General features: G+C 38.7%; 1 protein-coding gene across 1 annotated transcript in view; it reads right to left on the bottom strand.

The window, feature by feature from the left end:
• Positions 1–25,242, bottom strand: part of cdkal1 (CDK5 regulatory subunit associated protein 1-like 1) — a 603,253-nt gene that overhangs the window by 353,851 nt on the left and 224,160 nt on the right. The window contains exon 7 of the mRNA XM_079894178.1: positions 15,995–16,115. Within this exon, the coding sequence (XP_079750304.1) occupies positions 15,995–16,115 (121 nt within the window). The remainder of the gene's footprint in view (positions 1–15,994; positions 16,116–25,242) is intronic.

Below are 25,242 nucleotides of genomic sequence, written 5' to 3'. Positions count from 1 at the left end.
GAATGGGAAATTGACAAAAAAAAAAAAATTCTCCGAATTTTTGTGTGTACAATCTACAAATCGGCCTCAATCCTAAAAAAAGTGCACCGCTGTAAAGGGGTGACACTCTACAACATCAAGAGTACAAAAAAGACACACCCACCCACACACACACACACATACACACACACTTTTATACACATAAACACCAATACATTTTGATTACAAAAAAATCTGTTTTGAATTTTTAAAAATCACAGCTTCATTGGAATGTTCCGAAACTTGGTGACTTGTATGGCATTAGGTATGTGCACGCACAAAAAAATTGAGGTCATGATTCGAGCATGCTAAGTGGTCGTAAAAAAAATAGTCACACTTGTGGTCTTCGGTCAAAAATGACCCCTATAGAAAATGAATGGGAAATTGACATTTAACCTCTTAAGTGTCACCGGCCCACCGGTGGGCCCAAAATCATTACATATTTAAAACAGTAATATCCTATAATAAACATAAACTAATCTTGACAAACTATATATCATTTGAAAGCTCACAAACTCTAGTTTTCATATTTGGTGAATGATTTCCAAAATAAATTAGAGAGGAGCTGTAATTTATCAATTTGCAACAAGAATATTTTCATATTTATAAGGCGTGTTCAGACCTTTATTTTGAAATAGCAATGAACATGAAAAATCATGAAAGAATGGATGAAACCTCAGTTTGTTTTCATGCCAAGAGTTCAAAAGATATCATCCATTCAATTATTTTAGAAAAAAATATATTAATATGTTTTTAATAACACATATGGAAATGAAGGCGCCCTTATATGGGCAGTAATGGAGTCTGGTTGTCACCTAGTGAAAATGTTTGGTACTGCGCCCAAACAAAATCTCACTGAAAGCTCATTTTTTGAGATATCAACCTAAAATTTGAAACACAACTTATTCAGATTTTTGGCTTTGATTTTCTAGCAGTTTTAGAGTCGGCCAGGTTTTAAAAATATATATTTTATATAAAATATGAATAATTAATTTTTTTAAATTGTACATTTTCATAAACACAAACTTATATAACTTTTTTTTTGTTTCACTTTCTTAATTTATTTCACTTCAACAAAAATCTGCCAAATGTCTTCTTTAAAACAAGACCAATTTTACGTCTATACTCCAAAGCATTCTTTAATTACAACCATTTAAAGTCGAAATGTGCATTTTCATGTATATTTAAAAAAAGGGGGGTGACACTTAAAGGGTTAAAAAAAAAACAAAAAAAAACAAACTTAATATTATTTTACAAAAAGTGTTATTATTGAATGAATTGCATTTTTTGTTACAAATTCTGTACAAAAAAAAAGTAAATGTGTCCGTAAACAGCTGGGGAATTCACATGCCTCTCCATAGAGAACTGTAGATGCCATCTAGTGGTTACACCATGCTCCTACGCTTTCTCTCCATACTCTCACCAGATGGTGCTAATCTGCTTCAAACATTTTTTTTTTGAAGGCCTAGACTCTATATTAAACTAAAATACTGTATAATTAAAAAAAAAAAAAAAACATATTTATATACATTTTTAAATTATTTTCAATGGTAAAAATAGACCATAAATATTGCATAAATATTAATAAATTCAATAAAATGATCTCAAAATACTAAATTAAAAAGAATAAATATTATAGAACAAAAATAAATTGCATTGGTTTTACTGGGATGGAGGAAGTTTCATTTTTAGGCCTCCGGTCACTTCTGACCGGGAAGGCCCAGGATGTGACTCCGAAACGAAGACCGTCTGAGGGTTTTAAGTAAGACTGAAATTAGTGCTGTGTTCATGTGAGGTGGAATAAAAGAAGTGTTTTTAATTTCTGCCGTCATTCGCAAGAATAATGGTGATATAGTTGACCAGAAATGTTTGTAATACTCTGGTGGGTATCCATCTAAACCTGGGGCTTTATTGTTTGATAGAGATTCAAGAGCTTGTTTATATTCAGTTGCTGATATAGATTCTTCTAATGATTCTCTTTGTGCTGTGGTTAGACTGGGTAAAAATACATTGTTAAGAAATGATGTAGTGTCATTAATTTTTGGTTCTTTTGCATTACTGTATATATGTTTATAAAATGTACGAAAAGTATCATTGATGTCTTGTAAGGTGTGAAGTGTCTTTCCTTCTGGATTATTGATCACCGGGATAAGTGTCTTTTCTCTATTACGTTTGAGTAGATTAGCAAGATATTTACCTGATTTGTCATTATGTTCAAAGTGTGTATGTCTTAGGAATTGTTTTTGGAATTATATCTTTTTATGTATTATGTCTTTATGTTGATCTTTTGTTTTATTTATTTCCTTTAGGATCTGTTCATTGGGAGTATGAGAGTAAATTTTGTGTAATGAATGTATTTTATTTTCTAATTATTTTTCTCGACTTTGTTCCTTTTTATATTTATATGTAGAGTATGATATGATCTTTCCTCTTAGTACAACTTTAGCGGTTTCCCAGAGAGTTGCAGCAGATATGTCTGGTGTGTCGTTTGTTTCCATGAAGAATGCCCATTCTTTTTTAAAGTATTCATTAAACTCATTATCCTGAAGTAATGAAGTATTCATCCTCCATCTAAGTGATTTTTTAGTATCATTCCTGTTGTTAATAGTTATAGTAATTGGTGCATGGTCAGAAATAATAATAGGGTGTATTGTTGTATTTAAAATGTCAGGGATGAGGGAATTGCTTGTTAGGAAATAATCAATACGTGAATATGATTTATGAACTGCTGAAAAATAACTGTATTCTCTTGAGTTTGGGTTTGTAAGTCTCCAGCTATCGCCAAGACCAAGGTCAGTCATGTATTGTTTAATGGTTTCTGTAGATTGCCATGGTTTAAAGTGTGATGGTGTATTCGATTTGTCTTGAGTTGGATCAATAACTGTATTAAAATCTCCTCCGATTATGATGGCTGATTGGGGAACGTTGGCTATTGAAGAAAAAAAATTATGGAAAAATTGGGGGTCATCTGTGTTTGGTCCGTAAATATTAGTAATGGTCAGTATTTTATTGTTAAAGGTTATATTGATAATAACATATCGTCCTTCTGGATCACATATAGTTGATTGATTAATAACTGTTATGTTTTTATTGATTAATATAGCTACACCTCTTTTCTTTGAGTTGAAGGATGCCGAGTATATTTGTGTTAGTTGTGTATTTGTTAATTTCTTGTGTTCTGATTCTGAAAGATGTGTTTCTTGCAATAAACATATATCTGCCTTGAGTTTTTTAATGTGGTTTAAAATTTTGGATCTTTTAGCTGCTGAGTTAATGCCTCGTACATTCCAGCTTACTAGTTTTAGGTGTGACATTCTGTGTTATGATACTACTATATAGTTTTGTTCGATATTTATTATAAGTATGTGTACCCTATTATATGATGTGAATATAAAACATACATGCAATACATAATCAATGACAGACAAACAAATAATAAGAAAAGAAAACATAATGCAACAATGAGAGCGCTTTTTTTCCAATGAATATACAGTTAACATTTTAAATACATGAAGTAGGTGATTATAGCTGATCTTATATTGCGTTCATTGGCGACATGTTTTTATTTTTTTATTTTTTATTTTTTTTCTCCGATCTTCCTTTCGCGGTGGATTATAACCAGTACACAGTGTCGTTCCTGTAAAGATGGCCATCAACATATAGTCTTTCTACCGTGAGAACGGCTTTCCTTCCATTTTGGCGAAATTGTTTCATGAATGGAACCAATATTCTCCGTCTGTCCTGAATCTCCCGTGGGAATTGATCGTTAAGTCCAAAGGTAGTTCCACACAGTTCTTTGCCCTTGCTCTTAACCAGTTCTTTCTGTTTGTAATGCTCAAATTTTGCAATGATGGGACGGGGACGTTTAGTGTCGGCGTTTTTGTTGTTAGATCCGAGGCGGTGTACGCGGTGGAAGGTAATATTGTTGACAGTCTCTTTTGGGAGTTTGAGAGAAGAATGCATGAAATCTTTGATCGCTTGTTCCGGGTTATCTTGGATTTGTTCTGGTATACCCGAAAAGATCAGGTTGTCTCGCATATTGCGGCATTGGATGTCTAATAAGGATTCTTTCAATAGTTTATTTTCGTTTGAGAGACATTCTATTGTTGTTGTGATTTCTGATATTTTTGTATGCATTTCGTTGTTGGCTTTTTGCAACGACTCTATCTGGGATTGACTGAATTCGAGGCTGGTTTTAAGATCCTTGATATCTTGATGGAGTAGTTCAAGAATTGCCAGTTTATTGTTTATGGATTCTAGAAGACCCACCTCTATTGTTGTAGTAGATTCATCCTGGGACTCTGCTGAGTATTCCCGTCGCGGCTGTTTCTTTTGTGGTTGTGGCATGATGGTCAAATTGTTGAAGTAGTGATCTATAAACTTTTCCAAGGTTTCCACGTTGTCTCTTGATCCAGTTCTGGTGTTTAAGTTGATGTAAGTTGTAATAGTAGATAACTGGGAAGCAGATCGGTTTACTTTTGTTTTAGTTGCGTTCAGGGCGCCGCCATGTTAGATCGCACCCGATGTCTCGCGAGATCGTCACAGGCACATCGTCACTCCCAAAAAATAAACTTAATGAAATGGTCAAAATATTGTCTGCCCACTCCATTTGTCTCGCGATTGCGCATGATCTTACTCATGCTTTTCACTTTTCATATAATCAACATAAATGAAATTAAAAAAAAAAAGATTTTATTTAAACCTAAATATCAACTAAATTGTTTTATTTAATGACTAGGCTACAACACGTAGGCCAATTAGCCTACAGTACAGAGAAATTAGTTGACAAGCTATTTTAGTTTATTTTGCTCATTTTGCATTATTTTGCTTTATTTTGCTTAGAGCCCGCATCAACATAAGCATTTACTGTGAGATACCTGCAAATTTAGAACATTTAGTTCCTCCACATAGAGGAATTACAATAAAACAGATTGAAAAACAAAACCTTTGAATCTCCTCTTCTTTGTTAAGGCTGCTTTACTTGATGGGCCATTGGGGGAGTGTCTATGTCACACCTCTGGTCTGAATCTCATTAATATTGATGGACCATTACCCCTCCCATGTATAAACCTCTTCTGACAAAAAAACTGTTTTACAACGTTTAAATCAATGTATTGTTTTATGAGAACGATTAGGCAGGATGATTTTCACATCATTTTGAAAACTCAGAGCATAGATAGTGCTCGAGGAGCCTTGTTGAATGAGACCATCACTTTGTTTTTGGGCGATTAGGGCCGGGAGTTATGACCGTTCAAAGGCATATCTTTTGTGGCTTTTATCTCTGGAATGCCCAGGGCAAATAACACCACATTTGAATCAAAGCTAGCCAACGACGGGCCCTTTCCAATGAGCTCTCACACAAGGTTCGGGGTGGTCTGGGTCAGGAGTTACGGCCGTTCAAAGTCGGGGGTCCCGCCGACTAGCAATCCCCGGGGGGCGCGCTCCCGAGGCCCGCGATGACACGTTTCGATCAAGAGCCTGGAGAGGACCTTACCATCAAAATTTGAGCGCGCAACGACTTTCCGTTTTCGAGTTATGAGTGAATTTGTATTCGGGGGCGTGGCTTAAATGGCCGTTTTACTTTCTGTTTCAGTATTCACTTCTTAATGTGACTCAGTTGTCAATAGTAATACTCCAATAGATGAATTTTGACAAAATGTGATTGTAAATGTTAAAATAATGATTTTATAAAGTCTAAATATGAATTATAGAACAATATTATGGAGTAGTATGATGAAATGGCAGCAGGGGGCAGTAAAATACCACTTATTGGCTTAACCCTTAAAGACCGATACGGCCGCCCGCGGCATAAAATAACTATCGTTCTAAAATGTTTAATAACTTTTGAGTCGCTAATCCAATCTGTATGCTTTAAAATGCACTGCAAAGATGAGATTCTCAGCTTGTCTCTATTGGTCATTCATAGGCTGCGTAGTGCCGGTGATTGCGTCATCAAAATCTGCAGCAGTGATTCGTCAAGGAAACACATGTGGTTTCTTTCTCTGAACCAAACAGGAACGATTGTTGATGCTTAGTCCCACCCCATGCCCAGATTCGTTCAAACGGTCATCAACTCAACCAATAAACATAGTGATTGGTGTTTTTAACAACCAATCACGTTTCTTTATACATTATTTAATAATTATTTACATACCTATGCATGAAAACTAAAGGATACAAAGTTTTTGACCATAGAGCAAAACATGAAAGCACAAAACACGGAAGAGAACAAAACACATAAGAGCATAAAACACATAAGAGTATAAAACACGAAAGGTCATGTCAAAACAGCAGTACACATATGAGGATGTCTTAGAATTAATTTTCGACGAGTCAGACGATGACCTGGTGGAATCTTCCGATTCTGACGCTGATATGTGGTGCAGTGAGGATGATTACATTCAAGGGATTGATCCGTTTGAAGACAAGTGAGTAACCTTATTTATTTTTATTTTTTTTTACTGTGCAGTTTGTGTATCATTCATTGCTTGCTATTTCTGTACAATGAGGACATAATTCCCTCAGGTTTTCTAATCCCTGCACACCGCACACCAACGGACATTTTCAGTAAATAATTACCTCAGGTTTTCTAATTTTCTAAAATTCATGGCAAGTATTGCGTTGTGTGTGTAAGTTATTACTTGGTGAGGATTGCCCTTTTTTGTAGTTTGCCATTCGGTCGTTTATTTTATATGCATTGCATAAAAAGTCCGTTGGTCATACCATCAAATTTGCTAGTGATCTTGGCAGGGGGAGAGTGTGTCAAATCAACAGTTTAGAAGTCTGTGTGAATATGAGGATGACAAACCAACTGGAGCAAAAATCTGAATATGCTTTATTTAGGCAATAGCCTACAATTGATTATTATTATTATTATTATTATTTAGGGGTGTAACAATATATCGTGTCACAATAAATCACAATACAAAAATGCATCAATATGTATCGTGGGTAGTTCACCCAAAATAACAATTATTGTGTGAGAAAAAAATCAAGTTTAAGTTTTTCAAGTATTGTATAATATAATACAATATATCAAGCATTATAATGCAATGGGAGAATATTTGTGGGTCCTCATACTGCCAAATGTCTGAAGTGGCCAGTAAATATATCTAACTTAGTCAGTGACAGAGTGCAAGTATATTTGTCTAAAATAATTCTGTTTTCAGCTTCAGAATCATGAATATTTTTATTCTGGTGTCACCATTGTCTTGTGCATTATTCATTTACACCCACAATGTAATATGAAATTTAGCATTTTAATCAAAAGTAAGTTTTTTTTTTTTGGTTAATCTTTTATTGTCTTGGAGTATCACAATAGTATCAGTTCAGTTCAGAGTTCAGAATCGTGATGTGTATCGAATCATGACACGAGGGTATCGTTACACCCCTATTATTATTATTGTTATTATTATTATTATTATTATTATTATTAATAATATAAAGGATAAAAAAAATCACAATATGAACGAATGCCTTTTTTTCAGATGTCATATACAGTTATTATATATTTTATACATATGTTTTCTTCCCTTTTTATTGTAGTCGAGAGGATGAGAGAAGAGATGCACTGCCCATCAGCATGCTTCCTGCAGACACTGGGGCTGAAATATGTGTCCAGGAGGGTCCAGAGGGCCAGCAGAGGAGACAGAGGGCCACACCAAATACTTCCTCCATACCAGCATCCCTGACTGGGAAAGGAAGAGGGAGAGGAAGAGACAATGGAGTAGAAAGGGGGAAGGGAGACACAACACCTCATGCCCAAGAGGAGCCTGGAGCTGGGTGGAATGGGCCTCTAGAGTGCCCGCCGAGGAGACAGAGGGTCACACCAAATCCTCCCTCCATAGCAGCCCCCCTGACAGACAGAGAGAGAAGGAGAGGAAGAGACAGTGGAGCAGGAAGGGAACAGGGAGACACAAGACCTCATGCCCCAGATGAGCCAGGAGCTGAGTGGAATAGGGCTCTAGAGGGCCAGCAGAGGAGAAAGAGGATCACACCAAATCCTTTCTCCATAGCAGCCCCCCTGATAGGGAGAGGAAGAGGGAGAGGGAGAGGAAGAGGAAGAGGGAGAGGGAGAGGGAGAGGAAAGGGGCGAGGAAGGGGAAAAGACAGTGGAGCAGAAAGGGACACAACATCTCATGAGCCAGGAGCTGAGTGGAATGGACCTGAGGTGACAGATAATGTCCAGCAGCTTCCATCCTTTTTCCCAAAAAGAACCCCTGGATTACAGGGTTTTGTGGGTGTGACATACTTCTCCTGCACAAATTTTCAGACAGTTTTTTAGTGACAAAGCTGTCAAGATAATCTGTCACAACTCCAATATGAATGCAGAAAAGGAGCATGCCAAGGGGAAGAAGTTTGTTTGGGAAGAGCTGCAGCCTGCCAATTTTCTGGAGTATGTGGGCCTTATGATTTATATGGGACTTGTAAAACGCCCAAAAGTTAGAGACTACTGGAGGAAGGGATCGCAGCTAAGTGTACACTTCCCTGCTACAATCATGGCCAGAGATAGGTTCATGGCAATTAGCAGAACTGTTCACATGAGTAACCCAGAACATGACGTTGTAAATGACCGGAAAAAGGGCACCCCTGAGTATGATCCTCTCCAGCCTCTTTACACAACTATAAAGCATGCATGCAAGGCATTTTGGCAACCTAGAAAGCAAATTGCCATCAATGAAAGAATGGTGGCCACAAAAGCTAAAATTGGGCTCAGACAGTACATGAAGGCCAAGCCAAATAAGTGGGGTGTGAAGCTGTTTGTGCTCGCTGACTCTAGCAATGGCTACACCTGCGATTTCTCCATTTACACTGGATAGAGCCGATTCATTTCAGGGCAGGGTCTCTCGTACGATGTTGTCAACAACCTGATGGATTCATCATTCTTGGGCAGAGGTTATCATTTATACGTTGATAATTTCTATACAAGCCCAAAACTTTTTAGTGACTTGTATGCCAATGGTTTTGTTGCATGTGGTACATTCCGTGATTCACGCAGGAATACACCTAACACCAAGAACAATGCACTGACATCACGGAGCCCCAGGGGTTCAATCCAATGGATCAGACATCAGGAACTGTTGTTTGTCAAATGGATGGACACGAGAGAAGTGTCAGTTTGTTCTACAATACACCAAGCTTTTGATGGAGGCACTGTCACCAGAAATGTGCGCAGCAGGGAAACTGAGAGGTGGCAGAAAAAAAGCATCACAGCACCTTGCTGTGTGCTAGACTACAACAAATACATGGGAGGGGTAGACCTTTCTGACCAGCTCCTCCAGTATTACTCTGTTCTTAAAAGGTCCAACAGGTGGTACAGGACACTGCTGTACCACTTCATTGACATGGCTGCAACCAACAGCTATCTTTTGTACAAAGAGATGTGTCGGACATCAGAGACTGTGCCCATGTCTCACAGCCAGTTCATGGAGGAGTTGTCTGCAGAGCTGTGTGGAGTCCCAAAAGGCAGTGATGTGCCACCCAGAGCGCCACAGTGCCTACCTGAGTCATTGGCCTGTGTGGAAGAGGAGGAGGGAAGTTCCTCATTTGAGAGACTGAGGTCAGCAGGCACAGCAACAAAGGGCCGACGGTGCTGCGTGCTCTGCAAGAAGCGCACTATTTGGAAGTGCGCACGGTGTGATGTGGCCCTGTGTCTTGTCGCCCACAGAAACTGCTTCAGCCAGTGGCATAGGAGCAGGGGGTCACAAGGTGGCACATAAACCTTAGAACTGTCGTCACGCAATCCAGTTTGGTTATTATATTATGTAACGTGTATATAGTTTGAGAAGATTGTTTGAATCTTTTGTTATTTCTTTTTGTATTTAGTTTGTGAAGATTATTTGCACTATTTGTTCATTAGCACTCAGTATATTACACTCAATGAACCGTTTCTTCATTTGCACCGTTTATTTCTTTTTGTATTTAGTTTGTGAAGATTATTTGCACTATTTGTTCATTAGCACTCAGTATATTACACTCAATGAACCGTTTCTTCATTTGCACTGTTTATTTATTTTTGTATTTAGTTTGTGAAGATTATTTGAACCATTTGTTCATTTACACTCTGTATATTGTATTGTTAGTATTTATATTGCACAGTTGTCACTACTTGTTATATTGTTTGCATTTGTTGTTCATGTTCATATTATAATATAATTTTCTGAAGAAAAATGTTTGCTTCAGTGTTCTGTTGTAATCTAACAACTTTTCTATTTACTATACTCCCTGAACTTATTTGGACACATCTACATTGTCAGTAAATGTAATACACCTGTTTTTACTCAAAAACGCCTTGAATAATATTATAATAAATGGCTATATCTTGATGAGGGATTGTTACATGTAGACAACATTTCATCTGGAAGTCTAAAACAACCAAGTCTAACTTTCTAAAGGAAAAAAACAAAACTTCAGGAAGTTCTGTTTGAGTTCACACTGAAAACACCACATTTTTTGCTGCCGTTTTTCTTAAAATCCTGCTAATTTCATAAATTCTCTGACAAAATAAATGTAAAACTGGGACTTTAAATTAGCTAGATGGAAACTTTATGTTCTCCTGTTTAAAATGATATATGACACTTGATGCTTGCTGCTAGAATGGGTTAGAAAAACAAAGAAAAGTACAGGTGAGTCAGGCGCCCCAAAAATGTTCTAGGTCTTTAAAGCTACACTGTGTAACTTTTTTAGTTGATTCTTAGCAAAAAACACTTAGTTCTTTCAAAAATATATGTGCTCATTAATGTATATTTAGTTCTTTCAAGTAATAAAGTATTCTCTTAAGTTTATAATCTGCCATTGAAAGTACATACGGGTGAGGGGTTCGAATGCCGGTCGCCATGTTGCCCCTCCATCTTGAAACTACATTAGCCAAAGAGGGACATACCTGTAAATTCAAACTTCGCCTTTTGCGTTTTTCACTCAGTGACACCGTGACGAATGCGAGGGGGAGATTACTCGCGAGCTCGCGAGTGCCGGCAGATTTGAAAGATAGTGTGTGGTGTGTGTGTGTGTGTGTGTGTGTGTGTGTGTGTGTGTGTGTGTGTGTGTGTGTGTGTGTGTGTGTGTGTGTGTTTTCTACACCGGTGGGGACTTAAACCTGAATGCACACAGACTCATGGGGACTCGTGTCACCGTGGGGACCTAAATTGAGGTCCCCATGGGTACAAAAGCTTATAAATCATACAGAATTAGTTTTTTTGAAAATGTAAAAATGCAGAATGTCTCCCGTGATGGGTAGGTTTAGGGATAGGGGCAGTGTAAGGGGATAGAATATACAGTTTGTACAGTATAAAAACCATTACGTCTATGGAGAGTCCTCACAAAGATAGTGCACCAGACGTGTGTGTGTGTGTGTGTGTGTGTGTGTGTGTGTGTGTGTGTGTGTGTGTGTGTGTGTGTGTGTGTGTGTGTGTGCGTACTCACATTTGAAAGAGAATTAAAACGTCAACGCGACAGACAAATCAGCAAGACCATAGTCAATATTGGAGTAACTTTTCCCAGATGGAAAGAGCTCATGAGGAGAAAAGATTTTAAAACGGACGCCGAGGTTGCCTGCTTTCTTCTCGACAGGTAATTCAGCCTGTTGTAATTCATTTGTGTAAATTCGAAGTTTTATAGTTGCTTGTCTAACCATAGCATGGTTGTGCATAACGCCAGAACGACCTCTAGTATAACTTCATCCTCACATCAATGGTGAAAAAGTATTGTTTACCTTGTAACATAAATCTGTGCTGCGACGGATCACAGGTAATGAATAGTTTTAAAGGCGCAATTTTTTAAGCTATATAAAAAAAGGACACTGTAAATTTTAGTTATTTTTAATTGCTTTTACTTTGTACACATTGTAACGTTAGCCTAATCTGATTATGCTGGGATAGCCGATTCCAAGGGTGACGTTTACCTCCTTATCTGTCCTGTAGTTTTATTCATTTTAGACGTATTGTTTATTATTGTCATGGACGAAGTCGATAACTGGAAGCCATGTTAATCTTGGAATAATACGGCCACCGTAGGAGTTAAAACGCCCTCGGAATTGAGAGGAACAGAAACTAATATTCACTGGGTAGTCATATACAATTTCACCGCTAGATGGGGGTAAAAATCACACAGTGTAGCTTTAAGGGTTAATATGTCAATGTTATTCATTTTCACCTTTTTATTAACTGTTATAGAGGCAAATTTCGTACGATCTGTCTGAAATTTTTCATGCTTGTTCTGACTTGTTTTTAAGAAGGTCTGAGCAAGAGATATAGGCTTTTGGGGACACTTGGTCAAGGCTACATATTGAAGTGACCCTATTATAACCATCCAAATGAAGAAGTTATACTTTTTCTGATAATTATTGAGTACAGATAATTGCACTGCACTGGTTTTGAACATTATTATATGAACATTATATGAGCATAGATGGAAAACACCATTTACAGCCAATACAGGCAATTTACCATAGGAAATATACACTCACCTAAAGGATTATTAGGAACACCTGTTCAATTTCTCAATGCAATTATCTAATCAACCAATCACATGGCAGTTGCTTCAATGCATTTAGGGGTGTGGTCCTGGTCAAGACAATCTCCTGAACTCCAAACTGAATGTCAGAATGGGAAAGAAAGGTGATTTAAGCAATTTTGAGCGTGGCATGGTTGTTGGTGCCAGACGGGCTGGTCTGAGTATTTCACAATCTGCTCAGTTACTGGGATTTTCACGCACAACCATTTCTAGGGTTTACAAAGAATGGTGTGAAAAGGGAAAAACATCCAGTATGCGGCAGTCCTGTGGGCGAAAATGCCTTGTTGATGCTAGAAGTCAGAGGAGAATGGGCCGACTGATTCAAGCTGATAGAAGAGCAACTTTGACTGAAATAACCACTCGTTACAACCGAGGTATGCAGCAAAGCATTTGTGAAGCCACAACACGTACAACATTGAGGCGGATGGGCTACAACAGCAGAAGACCCCACCGGGTACCACTCATCTCCACTACAAATAGGAAAAAGAGGCTACAATTTGCACAAGCTCACCAAAATTGGACAGTTGAAGACTGGAAAAATGTTGCCTGGTCTGATGAGTCTCGATTTCTGTTGAGACATTCAGATGGTAGAGTCAGAATTTGGCGTAAACAGAATGAGAACATGGATCCATCATGCCTTGTTACCACTGTGCAGGCTGGTGGTGGTGGTGTAATGGTGTGGGGGATGTTTTCTTGGCACACTTTAGGCCCCTTAGTGCCAATTGGGCATCGTTTAAATGTCACGGCCTACCTGAGCATTGTTTCTGACCATGTCCATCCCTTTATCAACACCATGTACCCATCCTCTGATGGCTACTTCCAGCAGGATAATGCACCATGTCACAAAGCTCGAATCATTTCAAATTGGTTTCTTGAACATGACAATGAGTTCACTGTACTAAAATGGCCCCCACAGTCACCAGATCTCAACCCAATAGAGCATCTTTGGGATGTGGTGGAACGGGAGCTTCGTGCCCTGGATGTGCATCCCACAAATCTCCATCAACTGCAAGATGCTATCCTATCAATATGGGCCAACATTTCTAAAGAATGCTTTCAGCACCTTGTTGAATCAATGCCACGTAGAATTAAGGCAGTTCTGAAGGCGAAAGGGGGTCAAACACAGTATCAGTATGGTGTTCCTAATAATCCTTTAGGTGAGTGTATGGTCCGATCTCCATAAAAATGTCCATGCTTCTTTAGCATATTATGTCACATATGCTCATCATTTTTTGTGAAGTTCTGACTTTTTGTTTAGGATTTATAGACGTTTGATTGTATTTTGACACGCCCATTATCTAAACGACCCTGTTATAGCCAACCAAAAGCAAAATTTCAACTTTTTTTGATAATTATTGATCTAGAGAGTCCAGAGAATTGTCCTAAACTGGTCTGGTTCTGATCGGGCGAAAAACCTAGGACTAGTTTGCAAAAGTATGTTTTTAACATATTCGTAAATATTTAATGAACAGTTTGATTGACAGCAGTGGTTCTTGAGGCAAAGTTGTTCAGTATGAGCAGATCTATCAAATGATATGCATATTGTGTGGATGTGTGCAACACCACATGATTATAGAGGGCGTAAACCTCGTTAGCGCCAACTAGTGGCCGATTTCTTTCAAAATTCTTACAGACCTTTACGGCCATGAGTCGAACATGCCCACCGAGTTTCGTTCCGATCGGCCTCCGTTAACCTTGTCTAATAGGTGCTCAAACTTCATTGGCCGATGGCGGCCATGTTTTTTTAGATACGCCAATGTCCTCATAGACGTACATGGCACCTTGGACCAAGACACTGCATACCAATTTTCAAGTCAATTGGATTAACGGTCAGGTGGTTATAGCCCTTTTTATGTTTTTTTTCATGTTATAGCGCCACCATGAGGCCAATCACCGCGTTTTTTTTTACTGTGACCTCAGATTGACCTCTTACACATGTGTACCGAGTTTGGTGAAGATAACTCATTGACTTCTGGAGTTATAGCCATTTTATTAAAATAGACCCCTCCCACAACGTACGTTTTGGCGCCCCTCAGCGACCGTGAATCGAAATTTCAACTTTTTTTCGATAATTATTGATATTCAGAATCCAGAGAACATTTCTGCACTGGTTTGGTTCCGATTGGGCGAAAAAGCGGAGATATACATTTTGATCTTCAGGAGACCAGCTTTCCACTTGAGTCTACGACATACGGTCTAGGAGTTATGACCAGTTTCACGCTTTTGGTCGCTGCAGCGCCACCTATGGGCCAATTGGGGTCATACTCCCTGAACCTCTCCTCGATTTTTGTACTACCATCTGACAAAGTTTCAAAGTTCCAGCTCTTACGGTTTGGGCTGCACGATGCGTTTTAGCGGAGAAGAAAAATAATAATAAAAATCAGGACAATTACAATAGGGTTTCAGCACTTCGTGCTTGAACCCCTAAAAATCCTTACAATTACAATAGGGTTTCAGCACTTCGTGCTTGAACCCCTAATTAACCCAAGGTTTAGGAATGTACATTGTAAAACGTCAGCTTATGAATACCCAGGATTAATTGTTAACCCCGCGTTAATTATGACCAATGGCAGACAGGGAGAGTGGCATCATTTTTGCAGTTCTGTTTGGTGACACTAATGGAACAGAGATCACACTCTTCCATGCTTCACCATCAGCAGGACATCATGTTGGGATTCAACCAGGGGCATTGATAGACCAGATAAAAATATTCCAAAACTTTCTGAAAATGCAATACGATAATTAACTGCACAATTACTAGAAATGTTTACCTTGGATATTATACAATTTGCATACATACAAAATTTGTGGAAAAAAACAAAGAAAAAAAATTCAAGACGCTTCCAACTCTGACTTTGAACCAATTCTGTAGAATGGCCCAGATATTCACCTACAATCCATTGTAATGTAGAAAACAAACTTGCAAATGGATTCTATTGTTTGTCAACAATGAAGCAATGATGAATGACTTTGCACTACAGGTAAATAACTATACAGTAGCCTATACATATATCCATAACTGTATAAAAAAAAAGAGCATCAAAATATGATGTGGGGCTGTGCTCCAGTAGATGAAACAAAAACGCTTCTCGATTCAGCCACATCAGTCAAGGCTGTAGATCAGCGACTAAAGTCACCATTAGCAAAGAACCATTAGTGCCCGAGGAGGCTCATTCTTAATGAAAGAAACATGAACGGCTTAAACAATGCATCTATAATCCAGCAGTAAGTGTTGATGGCTTTATACTTTCATTACACCAAACATCAACAGGAATTCATTTTTATACAGTTTTTACAATTGAGGGACTTTTTGGGAGATTTTGAAAGGTTTAGCTCACTTATGGGTCCCCAAAATATGGTTAATTAGCTACAAACACACGCTACGTCAATGTGATCGCTCAGCTGGAAACCGAATCCTCTGATGACTGTGAATTGTTCATGAATGTTTGTGCGGCACACAGCTTACCCTGTATTGATGGAAATTATTTCAATCAGCGGGTTCTTTCTGATCTTGGGCAAATCCAGCCGCGCTCCTCCCAGTCGTTTCCCTTTCTCCTTCTTCTGACCCAGCAGACGCACAGAGTGACCTTGAACACAAACACAGCGTCACACACAAGGAATGGCACAGAATCATCATGCCGCAAGCCATGAATACAGATTGATGCCAAAGAGAATAAAGGATTGTGTTCCATTCCAACATAATCACACATTAACTTTAGGCCACAAGAGACAGGCTGCGAGCTGTCATTTCCCCAGAACGCCTATAGCTGTTCAAGCCATGAGAGAGAGCGTCTGCTGCATGATGACTGAGCCGAGAGCATAAGGACGAGAGAGAGAGAAAGGAGCGGACGGAGAAGATAATGAGACGTGGCCATGAATTATCCTGATTCCTTATAGTTTAGAGCAAAAGAACAATGAGAAACCCTGAGCTCAACCCTCCAGATGTTTACACACACCCTCAAAAAGCATAACATCATGGAAATGAACTCACAGATTCCTCTGGCGTCAGCAGTAACAATGAGGAGAGATCGAGAGCTCTCTGAACTGCGGCGCATGCTCACCCCGAGCCAACCAGCTGGACATGGTCCCGAATCACAGTCCACAACATGGGCAATCGCTTTATTCACACAACAAATCTCAAGCATTCTGATGGCTCATGATTAGGGCTACAACTAGAATTTTATATTAATTTTGATAATTATTAATTATATATTCAATAAAGCAGTGTTGTGATATTTTGCGTGGCGATGTTATATCAATACACTGAAACCAAGTATTGGGGTATATTATATTTTCAGGGAGTTAATTTCATCTAATGATTGAGTATTTTACATAATTTTACCATAAATTCTGCGCTTGAAATGCAGGATATAATGTTCATTTAAAATATTTTTTACTCTCACGCATGCAGTGAGCTGTGTAAGATCGCTTAGATCGCTGTGTAACCGCTTATTTCTGAATATTGAACGCTCTGCCCATGTTTTCGTGTTAATTAAAATTTAATTTGACAACCCTAATGCAAGCCAGCTGTGATGCAGCTTTCGCTCTCGATTAGAATAAAAAAAGCTGTCTATATAATGCCATATCTACACAGCGCACGCGTTCATAATACAACACGATTGACAAAGACAGCATCAGCAGTCAAATGTGCTGCTTCGACTTGTTCATTAGGGTGTTCATTAGGTTCATTAGGTTCATTAGGACAGTATGAATGCTAAGCGAACCAGGACTAAATGTATCTTTAAAACTTTAAAGTGAGCAGCGCATCAAAACAACGGAGCGGTGCACACCTCAGCCACTCAGGGCTGTTCAAAGTTAAGATCATTTGGCACTATATCCTTTAATGTTTTTATCTAGAGCCAAACTGGTTTCATTCAAGCCCTTTCCAATAAGTGCATGTTGCTTCTTTCCCCCGCTAAAGACACTTGAACGGCCACAAATACTGTACAGTAGCCTATAAAACTCTTGACCGTTCAAACTTGCTCGGACAGATCATTTGAATCAGTGAGTTGTAACACTGCTATCGTGTATCAAAGCGGATTTCTTCAGTTCTAAATAACGAGGAATGACATTTTTTTTATGAAATGTAGAGGAGCAAAAAGTATGATATTATGCTATACTCTCAACGACATCACACAGAAGCTGAACAGAACGTCCATGTATATTAAGAGCGAAATGAGTAACAAAAAAAGCTCTTGAGACAGAGACATTCTTACAAAGTATGAATAACTTTAGAAGCACTTTTTTCATGCTCTGATAAGAAAATAGATAAATGTTTGATTTGCTCCAAAACAGAGAGCCATGACCTTATCATGCAGCAATCTTTCTGGCACTGTCCTCCTGTATCCCAATAATCAAGCAGAAGGATCTGGATGAAATATTCTGAATGATATCAAATAAAATTAATCTACAATCTGATATGTGATGCAGCCAGGAATCACAATCACACCATGCCCGTTCGTTTGGCCAGGGGAGAACTGGTCCCCTAACTGAGTTTGGTTTATCCCAGCTTTTTTATATTATATTATATTATATTATAATATATATTATATTATATAATATTATATTATATATTTTTTTATATATATATATTTTTTTTTTAATTCTCCTTTGTCATCTCGGGAAATATTTGACACAAATGATTTGAAGCAGCTGCATATAGTAGGAAACAACCAAACTAGATCAATACCAGAATAAAGGCTGACTTCAGTTATGACTGCTATGATGAATAGTGGTACATAATGTGTATTTAATGTGAACTATAATAATCCACAGTAATAGCTTTGATTGTTTTTTTTTTAGCTTTTACAACTGACAAATTTCATCGCTTGAAGTATACTAGATACTCAATTAATTTAAATGGAGTTTGATGTTGACATGTTTACACTCTAAGAAGCATAATGCATTATCACAATTACTCTACATTTGCATGCTATTTTAAACTATATAACTATTGTGCATAAATATATTTCATTAAAACGCTGAAATTGAACAATCTGTAATCTTGGATAAATATTTCACCAAGTTTTCGACAAAATGATGAACAGATTTCAAGAGCACAGAGTGACATTTTTCACATTGAAAGAGCACATCAGGATGGAAATTACATTCAAAGGTCCCGTTTTCTGCTGCTGTAACAGCAGACCCGATTCATTACACTGAACTTATATCAGTGCATTCTGGGATTGCATTCACTGCATTGGCTCCCTATTAAACATCGTATAAATGTTTAAATATTGCTGATCACTCAAAAAGCACTAAATGGTTTAGCTCCCCAGTACTTGAGCGAGCTCTTAATCACAATGGTACTTCAAGTCAATTGCGATCTCAAAATTCCGGCCACTTGATAATACCTAGAATATCAAAAATCGACTGCTGGTGGTAGATCCATTTCCTATTTAGCACCAAAACTTTGGAACAATCTTCCTAACACTGTCCGGGAAGCAGACACACTCTGTCAGTTCAAATCTAGACTAAAAACACATCTCTTTGGCCTAGCATACACATAACACATTATAGACTTCTATAATTCAATGTTAGGCTGCATAGATTAGATCAGAGAGAACCGGGAACACTCCACATTAAATCCTGATGTACTTGTTACATCATAAGAAGGATGGCATCTACGCTAATATTAGTCTTTCTGTTAATCCCGAGGTTTACCGCAGTCCATCAGATCCCGGCCATTTCCAGATCAGATGGTGGACCATCCATGATGCATCCTGAAGTGCCAGCCTCATCAGCCCTGTGAAGGCCTCATCGACAAGACAGCCATCGGCTCTGATCCTCAACAAACTCGTCTCCATACCAGCGTGATGACTCCGACTTCAAACCAGATGGAACTGGATAAATATTCTGAATGTTCTGATCCAATCTGACTTCTGACCTGTAATGGTGCCTGGATCATAATCATACACTGTTCGCTCGTTGGCCAGAGGAGAACTGGCCCCTGACTGAGCCTGGGTTCTCCCAAGGTTTTTTTCTCCATTCTGTCACCTGATGGAGTTTTGGTTCCTCACCACTGTTGCCTTGGCTTTTGGCTTGCTTAGTTGGGGACATTTAATATTAAACAATATTATTGATCTGCCTTACTTAAGGTGGACGATGGCGCAATTTTCTTCTAGAAACAAACTTTGTTGTATTATTTTCATGTTATCACTGTGAAGCTGCTTTGATGCAATCTGTATTGTAAAAAGTGCTATATAAATAAAGGTGACTTGACTTGAAGGACAGATGTGTAGTGTAGGCAGTGCACTAGGATTTGTGCAACACTTTAAATGTGTGACCAGCTACACATTCAAAGTATGATAAAAGTAGTGTAACATGACAACTTCCACTGACAACTGCTCAAGGCAACACACACCTTCCCTTCAAAAGTAGTCATGCTATATTTCTCTCTCGCTTCAAAGTGACCTTCAAAGACGACATCACAAAGACAGCTCGATCATGCAGGTTTGTACTGCACAACATCAGGAAGATCTCTAGGCTGGATTACTCCAATGTTCTTCTGGCTGGACTTCCATCATGTGCAATTAAACCTCTACAAATGACTCAGAACTCTGCAGCTCGTCTTGTCTTCAACGAGCCCAAAAGGGCCCATGTCACACCTCTCTTCATTTCTCTGCATTGGCCTCGTCGATCAGTCAATGAGCCATCACAGAGAGGCACAAAATCACTCTCCAGAACATTCTCTTCACGGTTCCTTGCTGGTGGAATGATCTCCCCACCCTCATCCGAAATGCAGAATCCCTGACAACATTCAAAAGACAGCTGAAAACTCATCTCTTCTGTGACCACTTAACCTCATTAAAAAAAAAGTAACATATAAACATATAAACAAAAATAACATATAAAAAAAATAAAAAAAAATAAAAAAATAATATATATATATATATATTTCCTTGAATCCCTTTCTTGTCTGGCTTATGCTACTATAAGCAATGTCTGAAACTTTGTATTTTGAGCACTTCTTGCGTTGTTTGCCTTTTCATGATGACTCAGTCGCTGTATTCCTCATTTGTAAGTCGCTTTGGATAAAAGTGTCTGCTAAATGACAGTCACTGTGGGGTAAGGGCCGTTGTTTCTTCTTTCAAGCTGCTGTAGTTTGGACAAATTGACAAGCAGAGCAGTGGTCAGCTCATCCTAATGCTCACAGTTAAGTGGTCTTGTTTCATTGATACAGTGTATACTTTTTTCTTTATTTACCCCAAAAGAATTTAAGTGAAATGTGACAATATGTCCCATAGGTGGGGAAAGTTGTAACATGACCATACGACAGCATAAAACTAGTCAAATGTCCTTAAAGACACAAAAAGACTGAATTTTTTTAGGAGTGCAAGCAGAAAATTTAGGGGCACACCTTAAATCAGCTTGCTATGCAATTATTCAAATTCCCCCAAAATAACTGTAATACTGACAAAGTTTTTAATAATAAACAGACTTAACATACAGATATTACAATGTGCAGTTTTATTTTAAGTTAACAGGGCTCCAGACTAACATTTGAGGGCAGCAACAGAGTTCTACAGAAAATATCTGGTAGCACTGGGGCTGACAATAAAGCACTAAGCTTAATTTAGGGTGTAGATCAAATTAACTTTAATTATTATCATTTATAATGTCTTAATATTAATTAAAAAGCAAAAGGAGTGAAAAAATTTGATATTAGGGAGTGAAAATACCCAATACGCATCCTAATGTTTACAATGGTAATTTTATTTTATTTTTAAATAAGTTTAAATAAGAGTTTTCCTACATCTTAAAATGTTTAGTTTTAGGACAATCTTTGAAGGATGAACAAAAAATGTGTTGGTCATCACATTAAAAATAACATTTATATATGATATTATAGTTTTGAAGTGCTGGAAAAAGATGTGTAGTACTTATAAGCATTTGACTATTTCTGTCACAATACCATAGTTATGGTTAGAGTTACTACATTAGCCTAAATCCATGGTGAATGTTGCTGATTTGTGGACTGAAAGCCTTCTACAAGTGTTTCTCCTGGTTTCCACGTCAGCGCTGTTTGATCTAATATCTATGGTTTATAACAGAGAACTCTGCGCCGAATCGGAATGTTTCTCACTAGATCTCGCAGCGATGATGTTATTAATTCGATGATGAGGCGAATTCAATGGATTTCTTCACTGGATCTCCAGAGTCTGGATCTCATAGTAACAGTGTCGCGTGATTGAGATCGGCCCGCGACTGGCAAGTTCGGGGCGCTGCGTTGTCTATTATTGGTCTGAACTAAGAAACGGTCCGTTAAGCATAAATGAATAGCGCATTTTCGTTCCGCTTTAATTTTGTTTGCATTCGCTGCTCGGCGACGTTGTGGTCGTGTCAGCGCGACCTAAATAAATATTTGGTCGCACCGGCAGAAAAAATGGTCGCAGTCTGGAGCCCTGGACTCAATAATTCTAACACTTACTATTCTATAAAAATCCTTGCCACGTGTGCTGCGCTGGTCTAGCTGAGACTGGTCACGGCATTTGCATATTGTTCCCCTATATTTTCCCCTATTGCTCACTTCATTTGTAAGTCACTTTGGATAAAAACATCTGCTAAATGATTAAATGTAAATTTAAATGTACAGCAAGCCTCCAACAATGTTGGCACAAAAAAATGTGTTGGGTTTGTGTTTTTATATGTATGAATTCAATATTAAAGGCCTTTAAACTATGGTAACATTTTAATGTCATGTTAGAAAACATTGTCTTGTATTGTGTTGGATTAGCAAAATCTTCTCCTGAAGCCTATTGCAAATATAGATATTCATACACTACGGTAGCAGAGGCACAGTCAACTTGTTCTCGAGTGTTGACATACCGGCATTGACCGTTCCAATATGGCAGACGGCTTGCACATAATGCCAAAAGAAAGAGCTGCTAATAAGGCATATATACTGTATACAGTATATATCTATGTAAATTTAAGCCCAAAATTATTCATAACCAGGTGAAATTTTGAATGGTATTTGACAAATAGGCATCTTCTAGCTGGAAATGACACAAAAAGGTGGCAAAAGAAATTAAGACATTGTAGTAAAGATATAAATGAAGAATAAGCTGCTTTATTTTTTTATTTTTTTTATTTTTTTTTTACATTGACAAAACATTCCATGTCCACAATTATTCATACCCTTTCTCAATAATCAATGGCAAAGCCTTGATTTTTCATCATAGTTGTCAAACTTTTTTATTAACTGGTGACCATTTTTTTGCACATTTCCACATGGATTTGGACCCCTCCTCTTTTGCATACAGTAGATCTCTGGGTCCTTGAGGTTGGGAGGCTTTCTAGTCATCACTCTGGTCTTCAGTTCTCTCCACAAATTCTCAATTGGATTCAGGTCTGGACTCTGGCTTGGCCAATCCAAAACGTTGATATTGTTCTCTGCCAACCATTTTATTTTATTTTTTGACCACTTTTTCCTGAGTGTGTTGGATCGTTATTTTGTTGGAAGGTCTGACATCAGACAGTCTGCAGAAAAACTTGGAGTATGCAGTATCCCCAGGCCAAGTTTTTCTGCAGACTGTCTGATGTTTTGCTCCAGAATCTTAATGTAGTCTTTTTTTTTTTTTTTTCATGATGCCATTTACAGTACTTTTACAAGTTTGCCTGGCCCATTGGCTGAAAAACACCCCCAAAGCTTTATGTTCCCACCCCCATGCTTGGCCGTGGGGATGGTGCTCTTGGGGTTGAATGCTTACTTTTTCTCCAAACAAAAGCCACATCCATACTGTCCAAACAACTCAGAAGAAGTGGAGTCCTCCTTGGTCTGTGTCCATGGAGGCCAGCCTTGTGCATTGTCCACTGGAGTGTCTGCCTTAATGTTGTGCAGCATTACTCAGATTATTCAGGATGGCTTTGCTGGTGATCCTTGGATTCTTAGCCTCCCGCACTACCAGTCTTGCCAGCACAGGGGTCACTTTTGGCTTCCTACACGTCTGGTCTTCCAAACTTTTTTTACAGTGTGAAACTCTTTGAACTTTATAATAATGCTTTGCACAGTGGCCACTGGTACTTCAAAATATTTGGAAATACCTTTGTAAACTTCCCCTTTCTTGTGATCATCCACAATGCAAAACCCAGTTAATCTGCTCAGTTACTGGGATTTTCACGCACAACCATTTCTAGGGTTTACAAAGAATGGTGTGAAAAGGGAAAACATCCAGTATGCAGCAGTCCTGTGGGCAAAAATGCCTTGTTGATGCTAGAGGTCAGAGGAGAATGGGCCGACTGATTCAAGCTGATAGAAGAGCAACTTTGACTGAAATAACCACTCGTTACAACCGAGGTATGCAGCAAAGCATTTGTGAAGCCACAACACGTACAACATTGAGGCGGATGGGCTACAACAGCAGAAGACCCCACCAGGTACCACTCATCTCCACTACAAATAGGAAAAAGAGGCTACAATTTGCACGAGCTCACCAAAATTGGACAGTTGAAGACTGGAAAAATGTTGCCTGGTCTGATGAGTCTCGATTTCTGTTGAGACATTCAGATGGTAGAGTCAGAATTTGGCGTAAACAGAATGAGAACATGGATCCATCATGCCTTGTTACCACTGTGCAGGCTGGTGGTGGTGGTGTAATGGTGTGGGGGATGTTTTCTTGGCACACTTTAGGCCCCTTAGTGCCAATTGGGCATCGTTTAAATGCCACGGCCAACCTGAGCATTGTTTCTGACCATGTCCATCCCTTTATCACCACCAAGTACCCATCCTCTGATGGCTACTTCCAGCAGGATAATGCACCATGTCACAAAGCTCGAATCATTTCAAATTGGTTTCTTGAACATGACAATGAGTTCACTGTACTAAAATGGCCCCCACAGTCACCAGATCTCAACCCAATAGAGCATCTTTGGGATGAGGTGGAAAAGGAGCTTTGTGCCCTGGATGTGCATCCCACAAATCTCCATCAACTGCAAGATGCTATCCTATCAATATGGGCCAACATTTCTAAAGAATGCTTTCAGCACCTTGTTGAATCAATGCCACGTAGAATTAAGGCAGTTCTGAAGGCGAAAGGGGGTCAAACACAGTATTAGTATGGTGTTCCTAATAATCCTTTATGTGAGTGTATTTACACACACACACATATACATATATATACACATATATACACACATATACACATATATATACACATATACATACATATACATATATATACATACATATATATATATATATATATATATATATATATATATATATATATATATATATATATATATATATATATATATACATACAGTGAGAAAAATAAGTATTTGAACACCCTGCTATTTTGCAAGTTCTCCCACTTAGAAATCATGGAGGGGTCTGAAATTGTCATCGTAGGTGCATGTCCACTGTGAGAGACATCCATCCATCCATCCATCCATCCATCCATCCATCTTCTACCGCTTATCCGGGACCGGGTCGCGGGGGCAGCAGTCTAAGCAGGGATGCCCAGACTTCCCTCTCCCTAGACACTTCCTCCAGCTCTTCCGGGGGGACACCGAGGCGTTCCCAGGCCAGCCGGGAGACATAGTCTCTCCAGCGTGTCCTAGGTCTTCCCCGGGGTCTCCTCCCGGTGGGACATGCCCGGAACACCTTCCCGGGAAGGCGTCCAGGAGGCATCCGGAAAAGATGCCCGAGCCACCTCAACTGACCCCTCTCGATGTGGAGGAGCAGCGGCTCTACTCTGAGCTCCTCCCGAG

Source organism: Squalius cephalus (genome assembly GCF_949319135.1).
Source record: "Squalius cephalus genome assembly, chromosome: 15".
NCBI lineage: Eukaryota > Metazoa > Chordata > Actinopteri > Cypriniformes > Leuciscidae > Squalius > Squalius cephalus.
Note: the sequence above shows the minus strand (reverse complement) of the source record. Positions and strands in the feature narration are given on the sequence as shown.